Here is a 24,988-nt window from a genome sequence, read left to right as displayed (position 1 = left end):
AGGAGAGGACCCTACCCCGAAGAGCTTACAATTTAATAGTTGGTGGAAGTATCACACAATAAGAGGGCGAGGGATCATTATTGTTCTGCTTGTCCTGTGTAAAGTCAGAAAACTAATTAAACAACTGCTTCTGTAGGTTGATCACCTATCTGTGCTGTTTGGCAGGGTGCATGGCTTAAAATACCGGCAGCACAAAATAACAAATATTAATTTAAAATGGGTAATTGGCTGCTTGCCTAGTGACCAGCTTTATTTGTCTAAATGCAGCATTAGAGCAAGGCCAGAAAAGTTGTAAATTACCCACATGGTTCCCATAATACTAAGGTGATACAATTAAATCTGCCCTGAGAGGTAACTTATATAAATGTATATATGTTTTCTGTTGAACTCTGGGCTAACCGATAAACACAAAGATGAAATGCAAACCTGGGAGCTGCTCTAGTCGTTCTGTCTATCCAATCCTGAGATCTGTGCCACATAGTACAGATCTGCCTCGTAAGATAGAAGACCTGATTTTCTGTGCTGTAGCTAAGTAGCATTTACAGATTCTGGGAATGAGCAGTGAAAAGAGAAGTAACGGTCTTATCTGCATATCGCTGTCACTTTGATGAGCACTGCAGCACAACTAACTGATTTCTGCAGTACAGCGAACAACAAACTTGGTCTCTTAGATTGTAAGCTCTTCAGGACAGGGTCCTCTCCTCTTCCTGTGTCACTGTCTGTATGTGTGTTTCATTTGCAACCCCTATTTAATATACAGCGCTGTGTAATATGTTGGCGTTATATAAATACTGTTTCATATTACATAACTGCTTTCATTCATAAAACATACATTTATTACTTAATTAATAAATACAGAGCTGCATTAGGTTTGACTTTAAGTCCACTACTATAAACTAGAATGGCTATAGATTTTATGTTCTTTACATAACTTAATCTTATTATGTATTTGACCAGGAGCTAACTGGATAGGTCTGCGGAGGTTACAGGAGTTAGATGTGTCTGAAAACCATCTCTCTGATCTTCCAACCACTGTTTTGCATTGCTTCAAATCCCTGCGTTTTTTAAATGTTTCCGGCAATAAATTGAAAATGTTCCTGGAGCCCTGGGCCTGCCCTCTTGTAAGTGTCAGTTGAGACATATAAAATACATATGTACTAATGTCTGTAAAATTGTATGCACAGCATGGAGACACAACTTTTTTGTATATGTAGTTTTAAAGGGACCTTTCATTATGCAAAAAGTTGAAAGCTTGTATTCTCAGCTCAACAGAATTTTGTTAAGATGCATGTGGAGGAAGGGCAGAACGGATCACTACTTGTCTTGTAGTAATGAAAGCTTTGATTAATGATTACTTTTACCACAGACCTGCCATGTCTACCTTAACAGTTCTGCACACTGAGACTGATTTAGTAAACCTCTCTAAGGCTGGAGAGGATACACTTTGATCAGTGAAGCCGGGTGATCCAACAAACCTGGAATGGATTTCTTAAAAGTCCTTTGCTTTTTGTTTTTAATCCTGGACCAGATCAATTCCAGGTTTCCGAATCACCCAGCTTCGCTGATGAAAGTGTATCCTCTCCAGCCTTGGAGATTTTTAATAAATCAGGGCCATTGAGAGAAGATTGGTTTCCACGGATGAAACTTGCAGATGATTGCATAGAAAGCTGCTACATGGCCTGGTCATGGTACAAAAGTGAGCTAATTTTTTTTCTTTGCAGGTCCAGAATTAGAAGAAGGTCTATGTCATAATATCACATCCATCACAAATGCAATTACTGTAATTTAATTTATTTGTAACACTGAACAGTCTTGCAAAAGTTTTCTTCTCATCAACAGAATCCAAGCCTGCTGTCTTATAGTACATATACAGAGCCATATTGACCAAACCCCCTGGTGGAGAATCTTCCAGGTCCATGTGTTTTCAATGCCAGTGATTAATTCTCCACCAGAATTGTTTAATGAATGTCAGATTTATAAATCGACCCCAGAAATAATTGTTTAATTGGCATACATATGCTTTCGTTCTTGCTCATCGGTGATGCATAAAAAAATCATTATTTCATTATAGAAAATGTATACTCAGTAAGGGGTCATGCCAATTGTTTAATATGATTACTGTTTCCTTTTTTATAAATGTTATATGTTCCAGTGTTGCTTTGTTCCAGAAATACTGTAAAGCTTCCAGAAACTGCATTGAAATTCTCCCGGATAATCTGTCCGTCTTCTGGAGAAATCATCTGCTGGAAGTAGATTTTTCCGATAACGCCCTGAGGGATGTTCCTAGGGACCTCTTCCAGCTGGAGGTAATATTTTCTGGGAATATCATTCTTTGTTGCAGTGGCATGTAACTAAATCTTTTCAATTGTTTCCTATGTATTAGTTGGGGTCAGGAGTACAGTATGCAGTTTTGTTTATGACATCACAGATCAGCAGAAAGTCATTAGTGATTCTTTGTTACTTTGATTTTGTTTTCTTTTTGTTAGAAAAATGTATGTTCTACAGAATATGTGCACAGGAATCAATGAGATTTTTCCATTTGTTTTTAAACAATAAGTATTAGAAAATGTATTTGAACCACTTAGCGACTTGTCTTCAGTTTGACTGTATTAAAAAAAATGGAAATCATTAAATAAATTAGCACCCCTATTCCCTCCATAGTGCACTGATGGTAATTAGCTAATTACTAATTATTATTTGGAACGTTTATCACATTTTGTAAAGGTGTAGGGGTTATAATTATTAAAAGTTCTAAAAATGTCTATTTACTAAAAAGTATTAACCTTCTTTATAGTTTTAATATGTTTGCCAAACTATTATTTTGTATCACAAATTGCCAGATTTATAATCCCTTTAACAGCATACAAATATATGTGAAAGGGGTTCCTAATTTTTCTTGACTTTGAATGTGAAAAAAGTTTTTAGGCAACAGACACATTCTGTTAATTATTACCACTATTAGTAGTGATAGCTTACTCTATTTTAGTAAATTTAAAGGAAAGATAACAGACTGTTGATCCAGGGAACATGCAATCACCTCATGGAATCAGGAAGGATTTTTTTCCCATGTTGGAGCAAAGTGTACCAGGTTTTGCCTTCCTCTGGATCATTTATGTCTATGAAGTTTATATCTGGGATATGTTTATTTACCTAGTGGTTGAACTTGATGGACTTAAGTCGTTTTTTTTCAACCTAACTTTGTAACTAAATGGAGTTTCTAAACACTACTGTATTTCATTACTATACTTTAAGGGTCATTTCAGACCTAGGGTGATCCTCAGCATTCATCCATGGGCTCAAGCTTGATCCTGTCTGCTCCCGTTCAAGTGATTGTACATATTGTGTAGCATGGTTCCCAAAAGCTACAAGTTGTCTTTAGTCATGTAGTTAATGTTTGAATATCTGCAACGTGGTCACAACCACGGCTGTGTCCAAATCTGGATACCTGTAATGCAGTTTGCCACTCTTAGTTTGCTGTTTGGCCAACTGTGCAGTTTCACACCGCAGGGGTTGAAAAGGCCTTAATTCTATAAATATAGGTGCCTGATTGCCAGGGAATTAAACCTGTTTGCACTGGGTTCAATCTGTCAAAGTCTCAAACAGTTGCTAAAGTAGAGAACAATTTCCATTCCGTTTTTGATAAATAGCCCCCTTAGCAACATATATTAAAATCACCAGAAAAATGCAGACATAGGTAAAAAACTACTAAACATTCGTAGCTTTTGGCAAGATAAGAAAAATACCTTTTATGATAGTGTTGGTTATTCTTTAATTAATGGAGCATTGCTTGTATACAGGCTCAGTCTAGGTACACACGTGCAATAATTGTCATTAGAGAATGAGTGACTAACAACTGATCAACAATTATTCACGATTATTTTCAACGATCGTATTGTGCACAATGCTGTAACAATACAATTGTTCAAAAAAAAATTCCACCAATAATGTACACACACTAGATACGATTGTTTGAAGGATGCAGGAAGTGACATGTACCGGAGAAATTGTACAGATCACTGAACAACCGTATACACAATAAATAGCAAACAATCATTGCCCAATCAGATCCGCCAGGACGGTCATTCATTTCCAGCGACATTCATCGACGTCGTTGACCAGTCATTATTCACTTTTTTTGGTACTGATTATAGAATGAACGGTCGTTAATCATACGTTTCCAATGACAATTATTTCACGTGTGTATGTAGCTTAACTAAAGAGGTCATTTTGATGAAATGAAGTTTTTTTCCGAGCATATGAAGCCTCTGGGTTGTGTTGTGAGCATACTTATCCAACAGGTTCATATATGAACTGATATGAGGAATTACAGTGAAAGGTGTCCAAAATCTTTTCTCATATAGCCTACAACTAAATGGAAACTCTGAGCTCATAGAAAAAGCAATATTTGTTTTCTGTAGGGAAAAGAATAAATGTTTTTTTCACAAATCAATGGATAGTCGATATCAATGTTTTTAAGGTGGGAAAGCTTGCTTCTGTTTCTACAGCTGTTATAAATCTGATGATTCCCACCTAACCTGCAGGGGTAATGGATTGTAATAATATTCTTTCTGTATGTCCGTTTGTAGTTCTCAATTTTCACCACATGGTGGGAATCTCGATCGTAGTTTCTTTACATGTGCTGGGGTTTTTAATTTTTATATGAGAAATTCCTGTTTTTTTTTTTTTTTTTCCAGAGCTTGTTAAAAATTAAATGATGTCAACCACCGGCTAAGGTGATACCTTGCAGAAAGCCATTACTGAACTTCATTAACAATCTTGTTATTCTTCCCAGGCTTTGCAGTGTTTGAAGCTTTCTGGGAACCAGCTGGCCTCATTGCCACCCGCTGACACCTGGACTTGCAAGCTCCTCAAGTGTTTGGATCTGTCCAAGAACCAGCTGGGAAGGTCAGTATGCTGCTGTACCAAGAGCATTCTGTGTGAGTGGAACTACACACCTAGGGGTTTGTATTTTAAAGCAATGAATCTAACATTCACTGAAATGTTCCCTGGTGAGGGATCTTTTACATCCATGTGTTTCAATAGCAGTATTTGATTCTCTACATTTTGGTGAATATCAGATTCACTGCTTTATAAATAGACCTCGTTAGTGTTTGTTATTTTAAGACACAGCGGGCCTGATTTATTAAAGCTCTCCAAGACTGGAGAGGATATATTTTCATCAGTGAAGCTGGGTAATCCAGCAAACCTGGAATGGATCTGGACCAGGACTGAAAACATTTGCTAAAAAATAGCAAATGACTTTTATGAAATCCATTCCAGGTTTGCTGGACCACAGAGCTTCACTGATGAAAGTGCATTCTCTCCAGCCTTGGAGAGGGTCCCCTGGTTTGCCATCCTGAGCATTACGCTTCTGACCCCCTTCCCCTTTCTAAAACAAATGGTGTACAAAAGAGGAAGTAGACTGGCCAACAATCTGTTTTTCAAACAAGCTATGTTCAGCCATTTCTTCTATTAATAATTACTACTAAGTATTCACTGTGCACCAGAAGAGCTCACAGTCTATGCCTGGGACTGGTAAGCTCTTTGCATGCACAGTGATAATGTTCTTTGTATTTGCTTGTTTTGTGTAAATAAATAAAAGTAATACTAGCAGAAAAGCTTGGACAGAGTCTGTCTTGCTGCTGACAAAAAGAGATTAAGCATATTCTAAAAAGTACTAAAGCAACACATTTTTTATTATACACGCCACAAAAGAGCAAGTGTAGTTAAAAAAACATGCATTTTATCAGTAGCAAAAAATCTTTGCCATGCTTGGCACCGATTGTGATTTTAGTGTATTAAACATTACAAATTATAAAATAAAATGTATATTTGTTATTTACAATAATAGCATGTTTTACAAAAACTAGCGTAGGCACATAGCAGAAATGTATACATTGTTCGGGACTATAGGGGATATGCAGGTTTGAGAGATGAAGTGGTTATTATATATTTTGTTTTTTAGAAATGAGGATGGTAACAAAACAAGGCGGGTGACCTTTTTCTCTACAAAATACAGAACAAGAACTGGCACTGACCCAGGTATATACTACACTTTGCCTAATCAAGTAGCTTTGTGGACAAACATATGCATTTATTTATTATGTTTTATGTATTTTAGGTTCCTCCATGGAATTCCCCCTATTCCTCAGAGATTCTTTAGAAGTTCTCTATCTCAATGATAACCAGCTCGATGCCTTTCCACATCCAGTGTGCCAGCTGAAGAGTTTAACAGAGCTATACCTGGGGAAGTAAGTGATTAGACATGATCACATTTATATTGAATTGAAGTTTTCTTTTTGTACAGAAAAACAAACTGTATTCATATTAGCGACAGTTGATGTTATTTCTGGCGATATGCTGAGCATAACTTTAATATGTTTTGTTGGTTTAGGGAACAATAATACAACTAGTCAGACCTGCAAGCATATTACCATACCTTTTATATAGTACCCCGGACCGCTCACATGTAGGATGCGGCATATTGTAAACTTTTACCTTTTCCTATAATTGGCAGCTTGTGTTTCCCCTTTCTCCATCTCATGTTTTACCAAAGAAGGCCTTACATTGATATTACAGGGCAATAATTTTAATGTAATTTATTACCGCTGCTTTTAAGACTCACAAAGCAATACAGAATATGCTGGTTTTTGTTGTTGATCAGAGCAGCTACGTCAATGTATTGAACATATTTCCTTCTCCAGTAATCCAGGCATAAGGGAGCTTCCGGCTGAACTTGGCCAACTTTCATCCTTATGGCAGCTAGATCTTGAAGACATGAACATCACAAACCTGCCTGCAGAGATCCGAAAGGAGGGTAATTGGCTAGCTTTAGATAATAAAAAAAAACATGGCCTCAGTTCTATTTTTGTTTTGTGCATGTTTATCTTATGGTTTGTTTCTTATAGGACCCGTGGCCATATTGGCTTACTTGCGTGCCCAACTGAGAAAAGCCGAGCGATGTCGACTTGTGAAGATGATTATAGTAGGACCTCCTCGGCAAGGCAAAACCACTCTGTTTGAAGTCTTACAGACAGGAAAAGTGGCTCAGCAAATGCAAGGAGACAGTACAATCCGAACTACCCGCTGGGAGCTGCAAAGGCCTGTGGGGATTAAGGCAAAGGTGATTATTAGGAGGGCCACTTTCATTAAAGCAGACTGATGTCTTAGCAAAAACAGTTTGTGAGACCTGTGTGGACTTTGGTGAAACGTGGTCATTGTTATAACTATTTATTATTATCATTATTATTATTATTATTAATATTATTATTGTTAATAATAATATTAATAAACAGTCTTCATATAGCCAACATATTATACAGCGCTTTACATTAAATAGAGGTTGCAAATAACGAACGAATACACAAAGTGACACAGAAGGAGGAGAGGACCCTGCCCCAAAGAGCTTACAATCTAGAAGGTGGGGAAGTCACAGTCAGTAGGAGGGAAGATATGAAGTAGTGGAAAGTAGTGAGAATTTTAGAAGAACGAAGAAGATGGTTGGATAAGGTTGAAAAGGTAGGTTTTAAGTGCTCTTTTAAATGAGCAGAAAGTAGGTGAAAGTAGGCTAAATAGGACAAGGAAGACCATTCCAGAGAATCGGGCAGCTCCAGAAAAGTCCTGGAGCCGTGTGTGTGACGAGGTTACGACTGAGGAGGTCATTGGAGGAGTGGAGAGAGCGGCTGGGGGAGTATTTTTCAGGTCAGAAATGTAAGTGGGACACGAACTGTGGAGGGATTTGAAGGCAAAGCACAGGAGCTTGAATTGGACTCTGAGGTGAAATGGAAGCCAATGAAGAGAACTACAAAGAGATGCAGCAGATGAGGAGCGTTGGTAAGGATGGATGAGTCTGGATGCAGCTTTAATTATGGCATATTTGTACCCAGCAGATTTGGATTTTTAGTCCTTAGAAGAGCATTTCACTGGGTTAGGATTTGTCCATCATATGGTGATGCCAATATCTTTAGTGAGCTGATGCGCTAAACATAAGCTATCTAGTTGCAAAGCATTGCAATGTAGACAATGGACAAAAACAGCGAACACACAGGGTCTGATTTATTAAAGCTCTCCAAGGCTGGAGAGGATACACTTTCACCAGTGAAGCTGGGTGTTCCAGCAAACCTGGAACAAACTTCTCCAAGATAATTTGCTATTTGCTAGCAAATTTTCTCAATCCTGAACCATTTCAGGTTTGCTAGGTCACCCAGCTTAATTTATTAAAGTGTATCCTTTCCAGCCTTGGAGAGCTTTAATAAATCAGGCCCACAGTTCCCGGTTCCAGGTCAGAAGGAGGTCAACCTGATGCCGTCAACACAAGCCCATAGCCCGTCAATACAAGCCCCAATTGTTTCATTGCTCTGAGCTTGTGATGAAAAGCACCCAAAGCACAGGGAAAAAATGGCAGAGATAAAAGCTTATTTTTGTGTTAGTTATGTGTTCAAACATTTCCTAGCCTAATAAAAAAAAAGGTATTAGAACCACAGTTCTATCTGATAATACAACATTAAAAAAATATTTTCTGGTTTTCTAGTGATCAAAGTATTGAAAGCCACAGGGGTCCCGAAACTAGCTGAGTTCCTCCTTTTAGAGATGAAGGGACTCATATTGCCATTTATTTCTGCACACAACCCATGACATTTTAAAGGGCAAACTTGTTAATGTTAAAAGTGTAAAAGTGTAAATTGTAGGAAATGTGGGCAAACTGACTTATAGGGGTGTTGTAATTTTTTACATCATTACAAACCTTTTCTTTTTTTTGTCTATGTTCCTGGCTTCTCATAATGTGGAACCTTTTCTCTGACCCTTGCTGCCCTCCTGGCAGTTTCTAGCTTGTTGTATAATTTCTGACTTCTCTTATACCTGACATCATTCTTTATGGCCAGCTTTAGGAAAGAATAAAGTGATGCAGCTTGAGGAAAGGTTGCATTAGACTGTTAGTAAAAAGCATTGAAGCTGTGACTTGATTTTTAAGAGAGCCAAAACTATGAGGACATCTGATCTATGGACAACTGTATATTTTTTAAGCATTGTAGTATATATTTTGTCTGAGCTACCCATAGATTATGCAAAAGCCAACCTACATCTTTTTATTTGACAAAGGGAAACAGGGATCATCAAAAGATATGTATGTATTAACATCCCATGATCGGGACCAGTTGGACATATATCTTACTGATTGTAACTTTTGCGCAGCAATAATCAAATCCTTTATACGGCTTCCAGCACTATTGCCTTGGGCCATTTCACAAGTAATTTGTATAGAAGTATTAAATCTACAAAGTTGGTGAGTAAAGCAAGTGTGAGTTACCAGGTAGGGTCTACTACCAATCAGATATATTGTAGAAACAGAACAGATCATTTCCATATTCCAATAAAGCTACTTTAATAAAAATACATGGTCACATAGTCAGCATAAAAGCCAGGCACAATGTAAAGGAAATGTAAGGTGGGCTGATGGATCTGATCTGCCATCACTCCCTGTGTTTGTACACGGCACACACTCTGTTAATGAGCTGTTTTTCCACTGGTAAAACTAATGTCACCTTCTAAGATCAGCACTGTGACTCCCCTATGAGCGGAGAAACCGCATTCTGTGCTGTGTGACCTCAGTGCTGGGAGCTCATCCAAACCCCTGCTGTGTATCAGCTCTCACCTGGGGGATGGCCCGGGTTTTCAGACACATTTCCTGCAGTTACAGAATTGTTCCAGCAAACCTATTATACTGGAAACCATTTGATTTCAATAACCTGCTGGAATATTTCCACAAGGTGACTAATTAACAGAAAACATTAGGATGTTTCTTCTTTGTTGGGTATGATTTGTCACCATTGTTTCTTTTGGATTGTAGTATAAAAAACAAAAGACAAATGTATATATTAAAACAGTTAAAAAGCAAGTGATGTACTTTATAACAACCAATCTTTAATTTAGCAATGCTTTTATTATATTTGTTAATGCATACCAAGAACAGTTTTAATTTGTACCCATCTCACTTTGCTTAATCACTTCATTCACACTGTATCACATAGTGTGCCCATGTGTTATACCCCAAGGCACGGTCACCTGTACAGCAGTGATTATGACCCCTTTCGTTACTTTGAATGTAACACTACTTTTGTCTTTTGAAACCCTCACTACTTCCCACCACTACTTATCTCCAATCCTATTGTGTGTTAATTTCCCCGCCTCCTAGATTGTAAGCTCTTCTGGGCAGGGTCCTCTCCGCCTCCTGTGTCACTGTCTGTATCTGTCTGTCATTTGCAGCCCCTATTTAAAATACAGCGCTGTGTAATATGTTTAATAATAATAATAATAATAATATTAATTCAAGAGAATAGAATCAGACCAAAATGCATTCTAGAAATGCAGTTGACCTAATGGCAAAAATGAAAATGTCATTGGTTTCTATGCAAAGTCCGATGTTTCAGTGTCTTGGACACTGTGTGCTCTATTTATAAAACATTCCAAAACATTTATTTGTGGGAATCAATTACTGCCTTTGACCTGAAATATTCCCACAAGTGAATGTTTATGGGAAATATCTGATTCCCTGTATTATAAATAGAGCCCCATGTGTCACACTGTACCACTTATCCCTTAAATATATTTTACACAATCTGCAACTACTTTTGAAGGTCCACAATATTTTTCCTAATATCCACTTGATGGCTAAGCAGCATTTATCTGCTGTGTGATTCAAATGCCTAGGGAAATAGAAATCTAGTAATATACGGTAAGTTATCACATCTCCAAAACTTCTACGACAGTGTGTCAGTTACGCAAGCAAATCTTTTCCCATTTGTCTTTATGAGGACCATTTAAAAAGCAGTTAATCTGATATTCCCAGAAAAATTTGATGGTGGATAATCAATTACTGCCATAGAATCACATAGACCTGTAAGATTCTCCACCAGGGAATGTCAGATTCACTGCATTATAAAGAGACCTCTATGTGTTTGTCTGCCATAAACATGTCTCTTCCTCTGTCCCATCTCTAATTGTTACTCATTCACGTATGCCTGATGTGTTAATTGGAACTTGTGTAATTATCTCATGACATCAATGCAAAGCTGTTAGGAGGAATAACTGGTATTCTTTTGGAAATTACATTACTGCACTTTTGTTAAAATGTAAAGCTTACAAAATGGGAAATCAAAGAATACTCATATTCCCAAATGAGAACATGTATACGTGTAAGACCTTTTTTTATTTTTTTAGATTTGTTTTTCTATGTATATTCAAACTGCGCTGAAATCTGAAAATAACTTTTCATTCCATTAGACATAATTGGGTGCATAGCTCTGCCCACCAGGTATATTATAGACTAAAGGAGCTATTTCAACAACACTGTGTATGATAATTATTGTACAGTATTAGACTTTGTTCTACAAAAATAGAATTATTTTATACAGTGTATAAATGCCATATTGTGCAAGTGATCTACAGTGACCTAGCTTTCTACTCACTGTTCCATTCTTCACTGTCCTGTGTTGTTCAAGTAGGTCGATTCTGTGCAGTTCCATGTATGGGACATGGGAGGCTCCGCGACAGTGGCAGCAGTGAACCAATGCTTCTTTACCGATAAGGCCCTGTATATAGTGGTGTGGAACCTTGCACTAGGGGAGGAAGCTGTGTCCAGTCTCCAGTACTGGCTGCTCAATATCGAGGTGAGAAAATGTTGTGATCAATGTGACCTGATTTAGATAAAATGGACGTTCTTGCAAAATTTCAGAGATCATCGTAAACTTTTGGTAAAAAAAAAAACATTTTATCAATTTAATGTATCTAGTGTTTTTTTTTCAATTTATGTTTTGTTTTTTGTTTGAGTATTTAATCATTTGTGAACAGTTGTTTTTTCTATTTTATTTTTTTCATTTTTTTTTCCAAAACGTAATAATGGTAATATTAGCTTTATTGCACAAGAACAGATGTTAGTTTAAACCAGCGGTCCCCAGCCTTTCTGACCTCATGGACCACTAAATTCATAATTTTAACTTCTGCGAACCAATATTATGATTTTTTTTTAAAGATAGATACATTTGTATAATAATATATACAAATGTATAAATAATGATCTTCCTAATGGTGCCTGACAAGGACTGTGGAGGCTCTGATTCATTGAACAGCTCAGGTTAAGTGAAGTATTACTATTGTTACTATTATCATTAGTTGCATTATCTTCGGTATTACTAAAGAAATGCAAAATATTTGTTTGCTTTTTCTCACTCATTATGGGTTTATGGAAGACCAAACAAGAAATGATAGTTATCAAAGTCAAACTATTTGATGCCAATAAATATAACAGTTAAAGAAAATACACGGTTGAAAATACAAGGTCATACTTACCTAAAAGAGCATCTGAGAAATAAATAAATAAAATAAAACAATCGAATGAGAATCAGTATTCGGGGAGCTAGGTGACTGTTGTAATGGTGGAAACAATGCTGAAGCTTTAAAAGTCCATTTTTGAAATTCAGGCATTTTAGGGCAGCACGGTGGCTCAGTGGTTAGCGCTCTGGCCTTTGCAGCACTAGGTCCTAGGCTCGAATCCTAGGCCAGGACACTATTTGCATGGAGTTTGCGAATTCTCCCTGTGTTTGCATGCTTTTCTGCCGGGTACTCCTCACACATCCCAAAAACATGCAGTTAGGTTAATTCCCTCCCCCCAAAATTGACCTTAGACTGTATTAAAGACATATGACTGTGGTAGGGACATTAGATTGTGAGCTCCTTTGAGGGACAGCCAGTCACATGACTATGAATGTACAGCGCTGCATAATATGATGGCGCTATGTAACAATAATAATAATTTTAAAACTTGCCTTTAAACTGCTGGAAAACATCTATGCTGCCTTTTGCCACATTTTTACATTTTTACTGTGAATATGTTTTTTAGAATTTGGACGCAAGCATTTCAAGCATCAATGGACGCATTTGCCTGTGTTAACCCGCATTAACCCCTCATTTTAATTTTTAAAACATTACAAGGAGCGTTATCCATAATGCTTAAAAATGTGCCTCAAGGAAACGTCCTGGTGTAGATTAGCTTATTGGAATGCATGGCAAACATCGGCTTTTAAAGCCTCAGGTTAAACACTGGGGAAAACGTCCTTGTAGACCCAGCCTAAGACGAACCTTATTTTATATTTTATGTCTCTCGGGTAAAAAAAAGCTTTCCACTAACTTTAAAATATAATTTGTGAATTAGTAGAGCTCAATAGCAAGATCAGAAGTACTGGAAACCTGGAACTTACTCTTCTCTCTTCCTAAACACATACTGGCATATTTACCATGGCCGATGTGCTTCAGTTATCATGGAACATAAATCTTAAGTTTGAAATGCTTCTGGGTTTTGACTTTATTTTATGCCATGTGTTTCTAGTATGTGATTTGCGGGGTATCCAAGCCATGTTCTCATTTACCAGTGGGAAGTAGGAATGTAAACCAAAGAGAAGAAATAAACAAATAAATTAACAAAGTCCTTGGTGTAGTTTATTTAAATCCTATACTGTATCCAGCTGTTCTTTGGTGATGGCTCACATAGAGTTACCATTATCTATGCTGTTTTGCAGGCAAAAGCACCAAATGCCGTGGTTCTTGTGGTGGGGACACACTTAGACTTCATAGAGACCAAGTTCCGATTGGAGAGAATAGCCACCCTCCGCGCCTATGTATTGGCTCTTTGCCGTTCTCCTTCAGGGTCAAGAGCAACAGGGTTTCCTGATATAACCATCAAACACTTGCAGTAAGTATTGTTTGGTGTTTTAAGCGTATACTAAAATCCATAAAGCACTGCCCGAAAGAAATGTTTGAGTTATAGGTGGATCCTAATGGGCAGACTTTTATTATTGTTTATTCATTAATATTTAAAGTTACATATTTCTTGTGCATGCATGAGCAACGTTTTCAGTTGTATTTTGCTCTTCCTAATATAAATGTAAAATAATATATTGATATTTTCTCGGCAGCGAGCTCTCCTGCAAGACGCTTGAAGGGTTGGATGGGTTACGACAGCTAATCTTCCATGCGGCTTGCAATATGAAGGATGTGGGCAGCACAATTGGGTCCCAGAAACTAGTAGGAAGACTGGTAAATAGCCTTTTACTTTTGATGTAATTGTGTAAGCTGTGACAGCTTTTCCTTTTTTTCTTCATCTAAACTAAATACTTTGTCTTTAATGCATGACAATCACACATTATTAGGAATATATCAGGTGATCAAACCTAAAGCTGCGTACACACGTGCAATTTTTGTCGTTGGAAAGGATCTTTCACGATCCTTTCCAACGACAAAGGACTACACGATGCATGAATGGTGCTGTACATACAGCACGGTTCTGCTCTATGGAGAGGGGAGGGGGAGAACGACGAAGCGGCACCCTGCTGCGCGCTCTCCCCCTTCCCTTGCATTAGGATCGGTCGTCGTTCATCGTTTGTGGATCCGCCAGGACGGATTCACGGACGATGAATGACGCCGACTGTACACACGCCAGATTCTCGCCCGATATCTGGCCGATGCCGATTATCGGGCGAGAAAAATCTGACGTGTGTACGCAGCTTAACTGTGCTCATTTTAAATCTAAGCGTCTGTGCTAGTGAGAGCCTCACATCTATGATCTTCTAAACCCAAAAGAAAACTAGATGTGAATGAATAAAATGAAAGGTCCCTGCACTTTTGTTAACTTTGTTAGTTTCTGGCAGTTTCAGTTGAATATGGTTTGTACGCGACTGGTATTTTCAGTTAAGTAGAGAATGTCTTGGAAATTAATGAACAACTAAATATGACAGTCATTTATTCATACTATTATTATTATTATTAATTATAATAAACAGGATTTTTAGGACGCCAACATATTACGCAGCGCTGTACAACAAGTAGGGGTTGCAAATGACCGACGAATACAGGCAGTGACACAGGAGGAGAGGACCATGTCCAGAAGAGCTTACAATCAATGGGGATTAGTCTACAGAAACATTTTTGAAAAATTGTTAAGAATACGAGTAGTTGTTTATTTTAGAAGGGACCTTCATGGTTGCAATTTTTTACATACACTCACCTCCCTCATCTTCACCTGGTCCTCTTCAGGATCTTTGGCAATCTTGATTGGCTGGGCTGGAATTCTGTAACTCCCATGTATGTGCATGAGAGTTAATTTATTCCCAGCAGCCAGGTATACCTGGATCTTACACTGAGTTGCATATAACCTTGTACAGAGAGAAGAGTGGTGATAGGGAACCAGCAGGCTCATATGCTTTCTGCAGCAAAATACAGGGAAGAAAATACAAGATCAGTCACCTTGCAAAACAAGAGAGAGCAACACTGGCTGATCTTGATACATGAAACTCTTACAAAAAGACAATGTTTATACAGTTATTCCTTTTGTATTTAGATAATATTTGCATATCCTAGAGTATAGCTTTTGAGGAGTGAGGGTTTAAGTTTAGATTTTACATTAGGGGAGTGTTACATGTTCGTTAGCATTGGGGATAAAGAGGTGTGAGTAAGGGTCGCTTGTTAACACTGAAACCTTACATTTTTGAACATAAAATTGTAATTTTCATTTATTATTTTTAAGAGTATTTTCACTGTGCCACATTTCAGCTCCCTCCTATTTTGGGTATGTGTTTATATAATTACCATCTTTATTAGCCCCCCCTGCCAGTCCTATACACTATTGTGCCTGATTCAATGCCTGAAGCCAAAGCAGAGTAATGTTCAGAATACAATCTTTCTCTAAGAATAATTAGATTTTGTAGAGCGCATGCTCAATGAAAAGTGGAATGTTTTCACTCATATTTAAAAAAGAGTTTTGTGCCTATGCTCCTGCAGTATACAGACTGTTCTTTTGCATTAGCTCACTGCCAAATATATAAGCTAGGTTCAATGCAGTGTTACAAAGAACTAGAATTTAATTTAAAGCAGCACAAAGGATCATGTACTTCACAAAATGAAGCATACCTATAACCAATGAACAAGGTGTATTGGTTACCTGGCCATGTATAATAGGTAAAATATGAATGCAGCCACATTATAACACTGGCCTGTTTGATAGGAACCTGCACTTTGCCTGCTAACATCCCCATATGTCATGATGAGCCTGATTTATTAAAGCTCTCCAAGTCTAGGGAGAATACACGTTCATCGGTGAAGCTGGGTGATTCAGCAATCCTCAAATGGATTTCCTAAAAGTCATTTGCTATTTGTCAGTAAATGATTTCTTTGACCAGATCCATTCCAGGTTTGCTGGATCATCCAGGTTCCCTGATGAAAGTGTATCCTCTTTAGCCTTGGAAGAGCTTTAATCAAGCCCGGAGTATCATAATCCTTGTAACAAGTTCTCTTGACTCCAATTTTTTATCATGTAAGCTCACTGCAGTCCCTGATTTGGGTCGAACCTTTAAATCAAGGCTTAAATCCTAACACAGGTCCCTAGAAGTTACCTGAATCTTCAGGAAGCAGTACTGAGAGAGCAGCAGAAACGGGCCCAGGAGGACCAGGTCCAGTACCTGACCGATGAGCAGATTGAACAGATGACCGAACAGAGTCCAGGAAATGATATCCGAGATTACGAGGACATGCAAGCTGGTATGAAAGAAAATAAAGCTAAATGTACTGTGTTAGTCATTCAATAAAAATGTTGTTTTTATTTCTACACTATATTAAATTTATCTGCCAATTTTTATCATAAAATGTTTGTTTTTAATCTGCACCCCTAGCAATAGTTAGTTTATATTTGCTTCTGGTAAATAGCAACAGATTTTAGATTGTAAGAAGAAGTTCCTAGAATCCTGTACTGTAAATAATTTGGCCCATTTACTGTCCTGTAGTGTTGTGTACAGAACATAATCTTCTCTGATTGAAATATGTGGGTTGGCGTTACCAGAGCGGCAGGACTTTCTAATTAATCCAAGTTGACTGTGTGTTCTCTTGTTCAAATGGAGACATGCCATGGCCTGAGGGATATCTGTCCCTTCCCTTTTTCTACATCTCCTAAATCTCCGGTCCCATCTTGATAACGGGAGAAATCTGTGGTAATTTGCAAAGTTCAAAACAGTCAAATAGGTGGAATTCTTTAGCTGTGTTTTGGCCTTGTAAAAACTTGTCAATTCCTTGGTGGAAGCTCAAATCACCTCCCCAACTCTCCAGACCTCTTTTTTTAGGTGGCCTTTAGTTGACATATGTATGTATGAATGTTTTGTGTAAAGCCTGACCACGTTAAACACAGATATAAACTTTTGTTTTTGGGTGCCATATTCTTTCCTCTTGTGTTAGATCAGCAGGTGAACCCCTCTTTACCTGCATATTGCACACTGAAGGGTTGGGTTCTTAGCTTTCAGATTTTTATCTCTTACAACATTCCTTAAGCTACGTACACACGGCAGATTTTTATCGCCCGATCATCGGCCAAATATCGGGCGAAAATCTGCCGTGTGTACAGTCGGTGTCGTCCATCGTCCGAACGACCGTCCTGCCGGATCCACGGACGATGGACGACAACCGATCCTAATGAAAGGGAAGGGGGAGAGCGCGCAGCAGGGTGCCGCTCCGTCGCTCTCCCCCTCCCCTTTCTATAGAGCATGAACGGTGCTGTATGTATGTGTCATGCATCGTGCAGTCCCTTGTCGTTGGAAAGGATCGTGAAAGATCCTTTCCAACGACAAAAATTGGCAGTGTGTACGCAGCTTTATTTTTGCAAATGTATTCCCCTTGCATGAATAAATCTCATTTCTGGGTTTCTCTTTGTCTGTTTGTCACTTTCAAGCATAAATCTCCCCACTTATTCACAGGCTTCTCATGATGACTTTAGTTGACATACTTTTTGGTGGGGTTGTTGTGTAGGTGGCCATGTAAAAAGGTCTGGCATGTAACTGACCTATTTTTTCTGATCCCAGACTGATTTATGGGTCTGCTCTAAGATGTTTCCGTAGTTTATACTGTATCCCCCAATGAACAATAACAGAAGACAAGGAATTTTTATAATCACCGTTAAATCACTTGGCTGAGTTTATTGGGGGGCGCAGATCCCATTGATTTCATTTTTATTTTCCTATTCCTTTGTAGGCCTTCTAGGTTCTCCTTCCATTACTTTCCTACAGACTAAGAAGCAAGTGTCTAGTAAAGGGATGTAGTCAATAGGGAAGCAAATATTTTTGTTGGTGACCAAACTTTTATAGGCAAGATATATAGCCAAGAGGTCATACTGTGACCCCAGTGCACTCAATTAAAAAGGGAATATATTACAAGTTCAATAATACTTCTGCAGATAGTACAAAATGTGTTTATTGTAATTGTATTGAGTGTGCATTAACTAGATAATGTCGGGGATGCCACCTTCATACAACATTCTGCCAGAGTCCATTATAATCCTTTGTTTTGAACTCATTTCAAAAATTTTCAATCATGGAATAATTTTACTGGCAGTGGCTTTTCTTAAATACTACAGAGCATAATTATGATTACATCTACATTAACATTTCCTAAAATCCTTCCAATGCATCTAATTATTTAATAAATGACTTGTGTTTTCCTTCCAGCCATTGGATTTCTGATTGAAACGGGCACGTTGCTTCACTTCCCAGACACCAGCCATGGCCTGCGCAACCTCTATTTCTTAGATCCGGTCTGGTTGTCGGAATGCTTGGAGAGGATCATCAACATTAAGAGCTCCAAATCTGTGGTCAGAAATGGAGTTATTAAAGCCGAGGACCTTCGCATGCTGCTGGTCGGCACTGGGTTCACTAAGCAGACCGAGGAGCAATACTTTCAGTTCCTAGCAAAGTTTGAGATCGCACTGCCAGTGGCCAATAACAGGTTATACCAATAATTGTCTGCAGTTCTGTTTACCAGCTTTGGGCATTTTTTGAAATGTTTCATGGACTGAACAATATTGTTTTTTTTTTCCTATAGTCATATTTAAAGAAGCTTTATAGGGAGGAAGACAGTACCTGATGTGCTAAGGGGGCTGAACTATATTATGGATACAGCACCTACCTGGCATGCCAGTTGTACAAATAAATTTTATTCTGACCACCTCATCTGCTCTTTATTGAGACCTGCAGAATCTTTATACTCAAGTATACACCGGTATTTGTTTGACCAGAAAAACAATTAGAAAAAGAATCTCAGTTATAATCACACCACTAGATAACTCTGTGTCCTCATGTGAAGTGTATACCAAACTTTGTGACATTATTAAAGTTTGTTACGCACTTCACTTGAGGACCTTTTCAGATTGCAGTAAAATAGACAGACAGGACCCATGCGAGTTTATTTCTTTCCCCTTTAAATGTTTTAAAAATAACACACTATGCATATTTTTATTCATATTTATTTTTTTCATTGACTACAATGTAAGCATTGTTTGTGCCCTAGGTTTATGCCTGAGTCAAAGCATTTCCCTGTATTATCAGGTAGAAATATATATATATATATATATATATATATATATATATATATATATATATATTTCACAATATTTATCTGCATGGTTTATTTTGCATTGTTTCCTGCAGCTATCTCTTACCACACCTCCTGCCAACCAAGCCTGGCCTGGATATCCACTGCCTTCGACAGTCCACAGGCAACACTGTACAGAGGGTGTTCAAGATGAGTTTTGTTCCTGTAGGGTTTTGGCAGAGATTTATAGCACGCATGTTAATCAGCCTTTCTGAAATGGATTTGCAGGTGAGAACATGGATAGGACCATACAGAATACTTTCTTCTAGAAACAAAAAATTGTAGTGTTATTAAATTTATTATGCTGATTGTTACTATTTCTTTTTCACAGCTGTTTGAAAGCAAGAAGAATACCAAACCACGGAACAGGAAATCTGCCACCTACAGCTTCACTGGCAGTCAGCGTAACCGATGTAGCACTTTCCGGGTTAAGAGGAACCAAACTATCTATTGGCAAGAGGGGCTGTTGGTGACCTTTGAAGGTGGCTACCTAAGGTGTGAAACTAAATGACTGCATATTCAAGCCTGGCTTACCCATCTTTTTGTTATTTTATATATATTTATATATATATATATATATATATATATATAATATAGTGTGCTTCCAGGACACTGGTGTTACAGATCATTATCACAAACAGGACATGATTACCTTTCTTTCACTCACTTTCAGCTCCATTCGGAGTGAAAAAAATATCCACCAATTCCCAGTACGGAGGTGCACTGGCTTAATTCACATATTATAATAAATTGCTTGCTTGGTTTTCTGCAGAATCTACTAAGAATCTGTAAAAGCACCCATGGGATTAATAAATGTCCATTACCTTCACAGTGTTGAATCATCAGATGTGAACTGGAAGAAGAAGAAAAGTGGTGGTATAAAGATTCTATGTCAGTCTGAAATGAGAGATTTCTCTGCAATGGCTTTCATCACTGATCATGTGAACTCCCTGATTGATCAGTGGTTTCCAGGTAATAGCATGTAATGTACTGAAGGTTGCAGACCTCTCTTTGCAATGAAGGAATTCTATGTTATTGTTATAATTTACAAAAATTGTTGTCTATGTCTATATGTACCAATATCTGATAAAGGTTAGATAACCTGTATTCATTTCCTTCTTCATCGTTAGTATAGCCGTCCTGTGAAGCTCCTGATTGTGGGCATCACTTAGCCATATTTTCATGTAAAAAAGAATACAAACATGTTTTCATTTTCATTGTAAAATAAACCAAGAAAAGCACTGGAATAAACAAAAGCCTTGCCCCTAATTGTACTTAAAAAAGATGGGCTACTTGTCAGGGGTGCCGCTGATCCAATGACCTTTTAGTTGGCCTGCCATTCATTTTTCCTAGTTCTTTCATTTAACTTGAGACTCACCACTTTATTTCTTGCTACCAATTCTCTGAACTGACATATTGTCGGTTATAATTTAACTAATACCCATTTAAGGCCCATTTTTAATTAGAAGTGCATTACCCAACTGCATGTTTTTGGGATGTGGGAGGAAACCCATGAAAACACAGGGAGAACATGCAAAATAATCAATGCAGATAATGTCCGGGTCTAGATTTGAACGCCCAGAATACTAACCATTTGAGCCACTGTGCCGCCACATTTAGCTCTCTCTTAATTACAATAATGGCAATAGAATATTATTAATAAACATGATTATTATAGCTCCAACATATTATGCAGTGCTGTACATTAAACAGGAGTTGCAATTGACAGACAGACACAGAAAGTGACATGAGGAGAGGACCCTGCCCCGAAGAGCTTACAGTCTAGTAGGTGGGGGAATTAACTCACAATAGGAGGGGAGATATTTAGTGGTGGGAAGTAGTGGACGGTTTCAAAAGACAGAAGAAGATGAGTAAGCAAGTTTGAAAAAATGGGTTTTGAGTGCTCTTTTAAACGGGCAGAAAGTAGGAGTAAGGTATTGTTAACAATATTATTATTAAATCACGTAATGCCAAGGCATTCGGCATGCCTAAACTTTATATTTACCATTCTATTAATTGTACTAAATATCACAATGGCGCATCGGTATTGAATTCTTCATATAATCATTATTTTATCAGAATTTATATAAAAGAAAATTAGACTAAAGGCAAAATGATACTTTGCCCACATCAATATCTAAGCACTGGGAAAATAGGTTTTGTAATCCAAATGATGGCTGTCGAAAAAAAAACTCTGCTTTTTACTCAACTACTAATGTTTTGTCCAGCTCTAACGGCCACAGAGAGCGATGGCACGCTCTTGATGGAGCAATATGTGCCTTGTAATTCCTGTGCAGCTCTGCCGCATGACCAAGAGGGGGAGCAAGAAGAGAAAGAACCGCACTATTTTAACATGGAAGATTGCGTCCTGGCTGCCGTGGAAAAAGACTACTTGGCATGTCCAAATCATCCAGAAGAACCCGTGCCCCTGCAAGAACTGGTCCCTGAAATTTTTATGACAGATTTCCCCTCCAGGTAAGTCACCAAATTTATATAAAACAATTACCCAAAGTAATTATAAAATAATAAAAAAGAGAAATTTACATTTTAATGAAGTTAACATAATTTGCCATTGCAGATATGTGTTGTATATTTAAATTCCAATTCTTAAAGGGATTTACTTAGAGGTAGAGCTGGGGGTGAGAGATTTAATACCTTGTAATTATACATTGCACATTGTATGAAATCAAAGGAATCCAGCAGGAAACATTTCACAAGTCAAAAGAAAATTATTTAAAAAGTAATTAAAAAGTAATGAAAAAGTGATGCGTGTATGGCATGCACAATCTGAAACTGTGGATTAGAATTAGGAGAGAAACCTAAACTCACTCTTAAAGTTTTTCATTTATGAACACACATACCTCATATACTATAATGAAGAGACTTTGGCTGGGGTGCTCAGACTTTTTTGGCTTGCAATGTACTTTTAAAATGACCAAAATGATCTACCAACAATGAAAATGCTAAACATATATTTATGAATATATCTACCGAGTATACTTTATATTTAAAATATATATTGTATAACAGCATGAACATGTATGGCACAATACAATTCTGTACATTTTTGGTCATTACCTTACTCCGATGATGTCTTAAACTGAATGGAGTTAGCCAAAGTTGCATAGTCCGGACAGTAGTTGCTGGTAGTCAGCCTGAAACAGACTTCCAAATGATCATTAGCCATGGGGGAAGAGTATTTGGACTTAATAACTCCTGTGCATGGTAAAGTTTATTTTGAAGGCTTGACTCTGTGATCTACTCGTGTTGCCTTTGCGAACTACCGGTAGATCGCGATCCATGTGTTGGGCACCCATGGTCTTTTTGATCTATTTATAAAGCAGTCAAACATTTCCTAGTGGAGAATCATCTACTGCCATTGAAACACATGGACCTTGACCCAACTTTATTGACTAACTTCTGCCAAGGTCACCAGCCAAGCTTTAAATTTTGTCATGGCTGTGTAAATCACCAGACTGCATATTCAAAAATAAAATATCTTTCGACGGGTAAACTACAGACCATATCTACTATTTATATTTTTATATATATATATATATATATATATATATATATATATATGTGTGTGTGTATGTGTATATATATATTAGTTATGTTGTTTTTTTGGGTTACCTTTTATATTGTGGGAACCATGGCCTTCATCTAAGAAAAAATGTCCTCCTAAGTAACATGTTAATACAATAAATACTTTAAACTTGTTCATTGTAAATGATAAATTTGCCTTTTTTAGGTTATTTCTTGACATCAGTGACTTGGAATATTTAGAAGAGAACACTAATATTTTAGGTCAAGGTGGCAGTGGAACAATTATTTACCGGGCTGCCTATAAACAGAAGCCGGTAGCCCTGAAGATGTTTCAGATTAAGAAGTATCGTACCTCTGAAGATGTCATGAAAGGTATTCTTTGCCATTTTGAAAATGTGTTAGCTAGTTAATCTATCTAGGGCATGCATGTACCTAATATGCAGTTGCTAGTGATGAATGTGTTAGTAATGATCATGGGATACGGACATTTTAATCAGGATTAAGGAAGAAATTAATTTATAGACCAGTCTGCTCAAAGCATTCACCTTGCCCCCACACTGTTTGGAAATGTATAGTGGATCCAAGCCCTATTACAGTTTGCATTGTGTTTTTGGCCAGTGGGTCAAAAAAAAAAAAAGGGTGCAGCACTGCCCCCTATGTCTAATTTCTCTTGCTTTGGAAAGATCTCCTTTAATCTTGAATCGTTTTCAGTGGGATGCAGACAGCACAAAAATCCCTGACATGTGTCTTAACCTTTTCCTATTATATAAAAAAATGTTAGGTATTAAGTACTTTAACCTGCTGTCTGTGAACATTTTGGTAAAGCACAGCAACCTGTCTGTCATACTGGAGAAACCTTTTAGCTGTCAGTTACTTTTTTTATTTCATACTGTTTACTTGTCTGTACCCAGATACAATGTTCAAGCACATACAGGCAATAGACGCCATGAGAAACTTTTCTGAGTTCCGGCAAGAAGCCAGCATGCTCCACTCTCTACAGCACCCGTGCATCGTCTCCTTGATCGGAATCAGCATCCATCCTCTATGTTTCGCCCTGGAGCTGGCTCCTCTGGGCAGCCTCAACACTGTGCTAGCAGAGAGACACCAAGGTGACATTAATCTCTATTTAATCCCTACAGCAATGTAACAAAAAAGGCAAATTGAGCAAAGCTTTGCTGGTTTTACTATTCTGTGGTTTTCTGTTTTACTGTTACCTGTTACCAAGGCGAACAAGGCAATCCATAAAGCAATCATGTAGACTGAAAATTGATAAGTTGTTTGATAAGTGTAAATTGTAAGTATTACCTTTGGAAATTAATGTTTAAAATTCAAAAACCCATTGTAGAGCTGGTGGCTACATACCTATTTATATAGCAAGGACCTTTCATGATTCTTAGTTTCCCGTTAACAGATTCAGGTCTTGCAGTTTCCCACCTATCACTTTGTAACTACAATTTACCTCCTCATGTAGACACAATAATCCAGGAACGTTGTCAAATGTAGGTCACCATCTATTGTTTTTCCTTCTTTGGGTGTCACATGGTCACACATAACTAACCCATCTACAAGCTGAATTCAGTAGTAGTTGTAGTGTTTAAGCACATTCAACCCATTAAACAGATACAGTGGTACCTTGGTATAAGTCCTTAATTCTTTCCAGATCCTTGGACTTTTACCAAACAGGACTTATACCACACAAATTTTTCCCATAAGAAACAAAATGAAAATTTTTAATCCGTTCCCATGAAAAAAAATCCTATTGTTTTTGGCATATTATACATGGATGGGGTTTTATAAAATAATTTAAACACAGCCTAATACTAAAATACATAAATACAAAAGCAATTAGATGAAATAAATGAAAATGTAACCTCATTTACCTTGCTGTGAAGAGTCGAGTGCCTACTAGGATGGTGCTGAGAAGGGAGGAGGAGGAGATGTTCTGTAATTCACAGAGAGTTATAGCGCGGGTTGTTCACTGAATGGT

At 37.6% G+C, this 24,988-nt stretch overlaps 1 protein-coding gene across 1 annotated transcript in view; it reads left to right on the top strand.

The window, feature by feature from the left end:
* LRRK1 (leucine rich repeat kinase 1) overlaps positions 1-24,988 on the top strand; it is a gene marked incomplete in the record, with an annotated part of 94,328 nt that overhangs the window by 44,270 nt on the left and 25,070 nt on the right. The window contains 18 exon segments of the mRNA XM_072402652.1: positions 958-1,121; positions 2,169-2,306; positions 4,793-4,905; positions 5,966-6,042; positions 6,122-6,251; positions 6,705-6,817; positions 6,909-7,123; positions 11,502-11,666; positions 13,572-13,744; positions 13,968-14,088; positions 16,425-16,584; positions 18,534-18,810; positions 19,512-19,683; positions 19,787-19,950; positions 20,288-20,427; positions 21,684-21,930; positions 23,207-23,373; positions 23,913-24,110. Of these exon segments, the coding sequence (XP_072258753.1) occupies positions 958-1,121; positions 2,169-2,306; positions 4,793-4,905; positions 5,966-6,042; positions 6,122-6,251; positions 6,705-6,817; positions 6,909-7,123; positions 11,502-11,666; positions 13,572-13,744; positions 13,968-14,088; positions 16,425-16,584; positions 18,534-18,810; positions 19,512-19,683; positions 19,787-19,950; positions 20,288-20,427; positions 21,684-21,930; positions 23,207-23,373; positions 23,913-24,110 (2,934 nt within the window).

Source organism: Pyxicephalus adspersus, chromosome 2, assembly GCF_032062135.1.
Source record: "Pyxicephalus adspersus chromosome 2, UCB_Pads_2.0, whole genome shotgun sequence".
NCBI classification, from domain to species: domain Eukaryota; kingdom Metazoa; phylum Chordata; class Amphibia; order Anura; family Pyxicephalidae; genus Pyxicephalus; species Pyxicephalus adspersus.
This window is presented reverse-complemented; position numbering and strand designations above follow the sequence as displayed.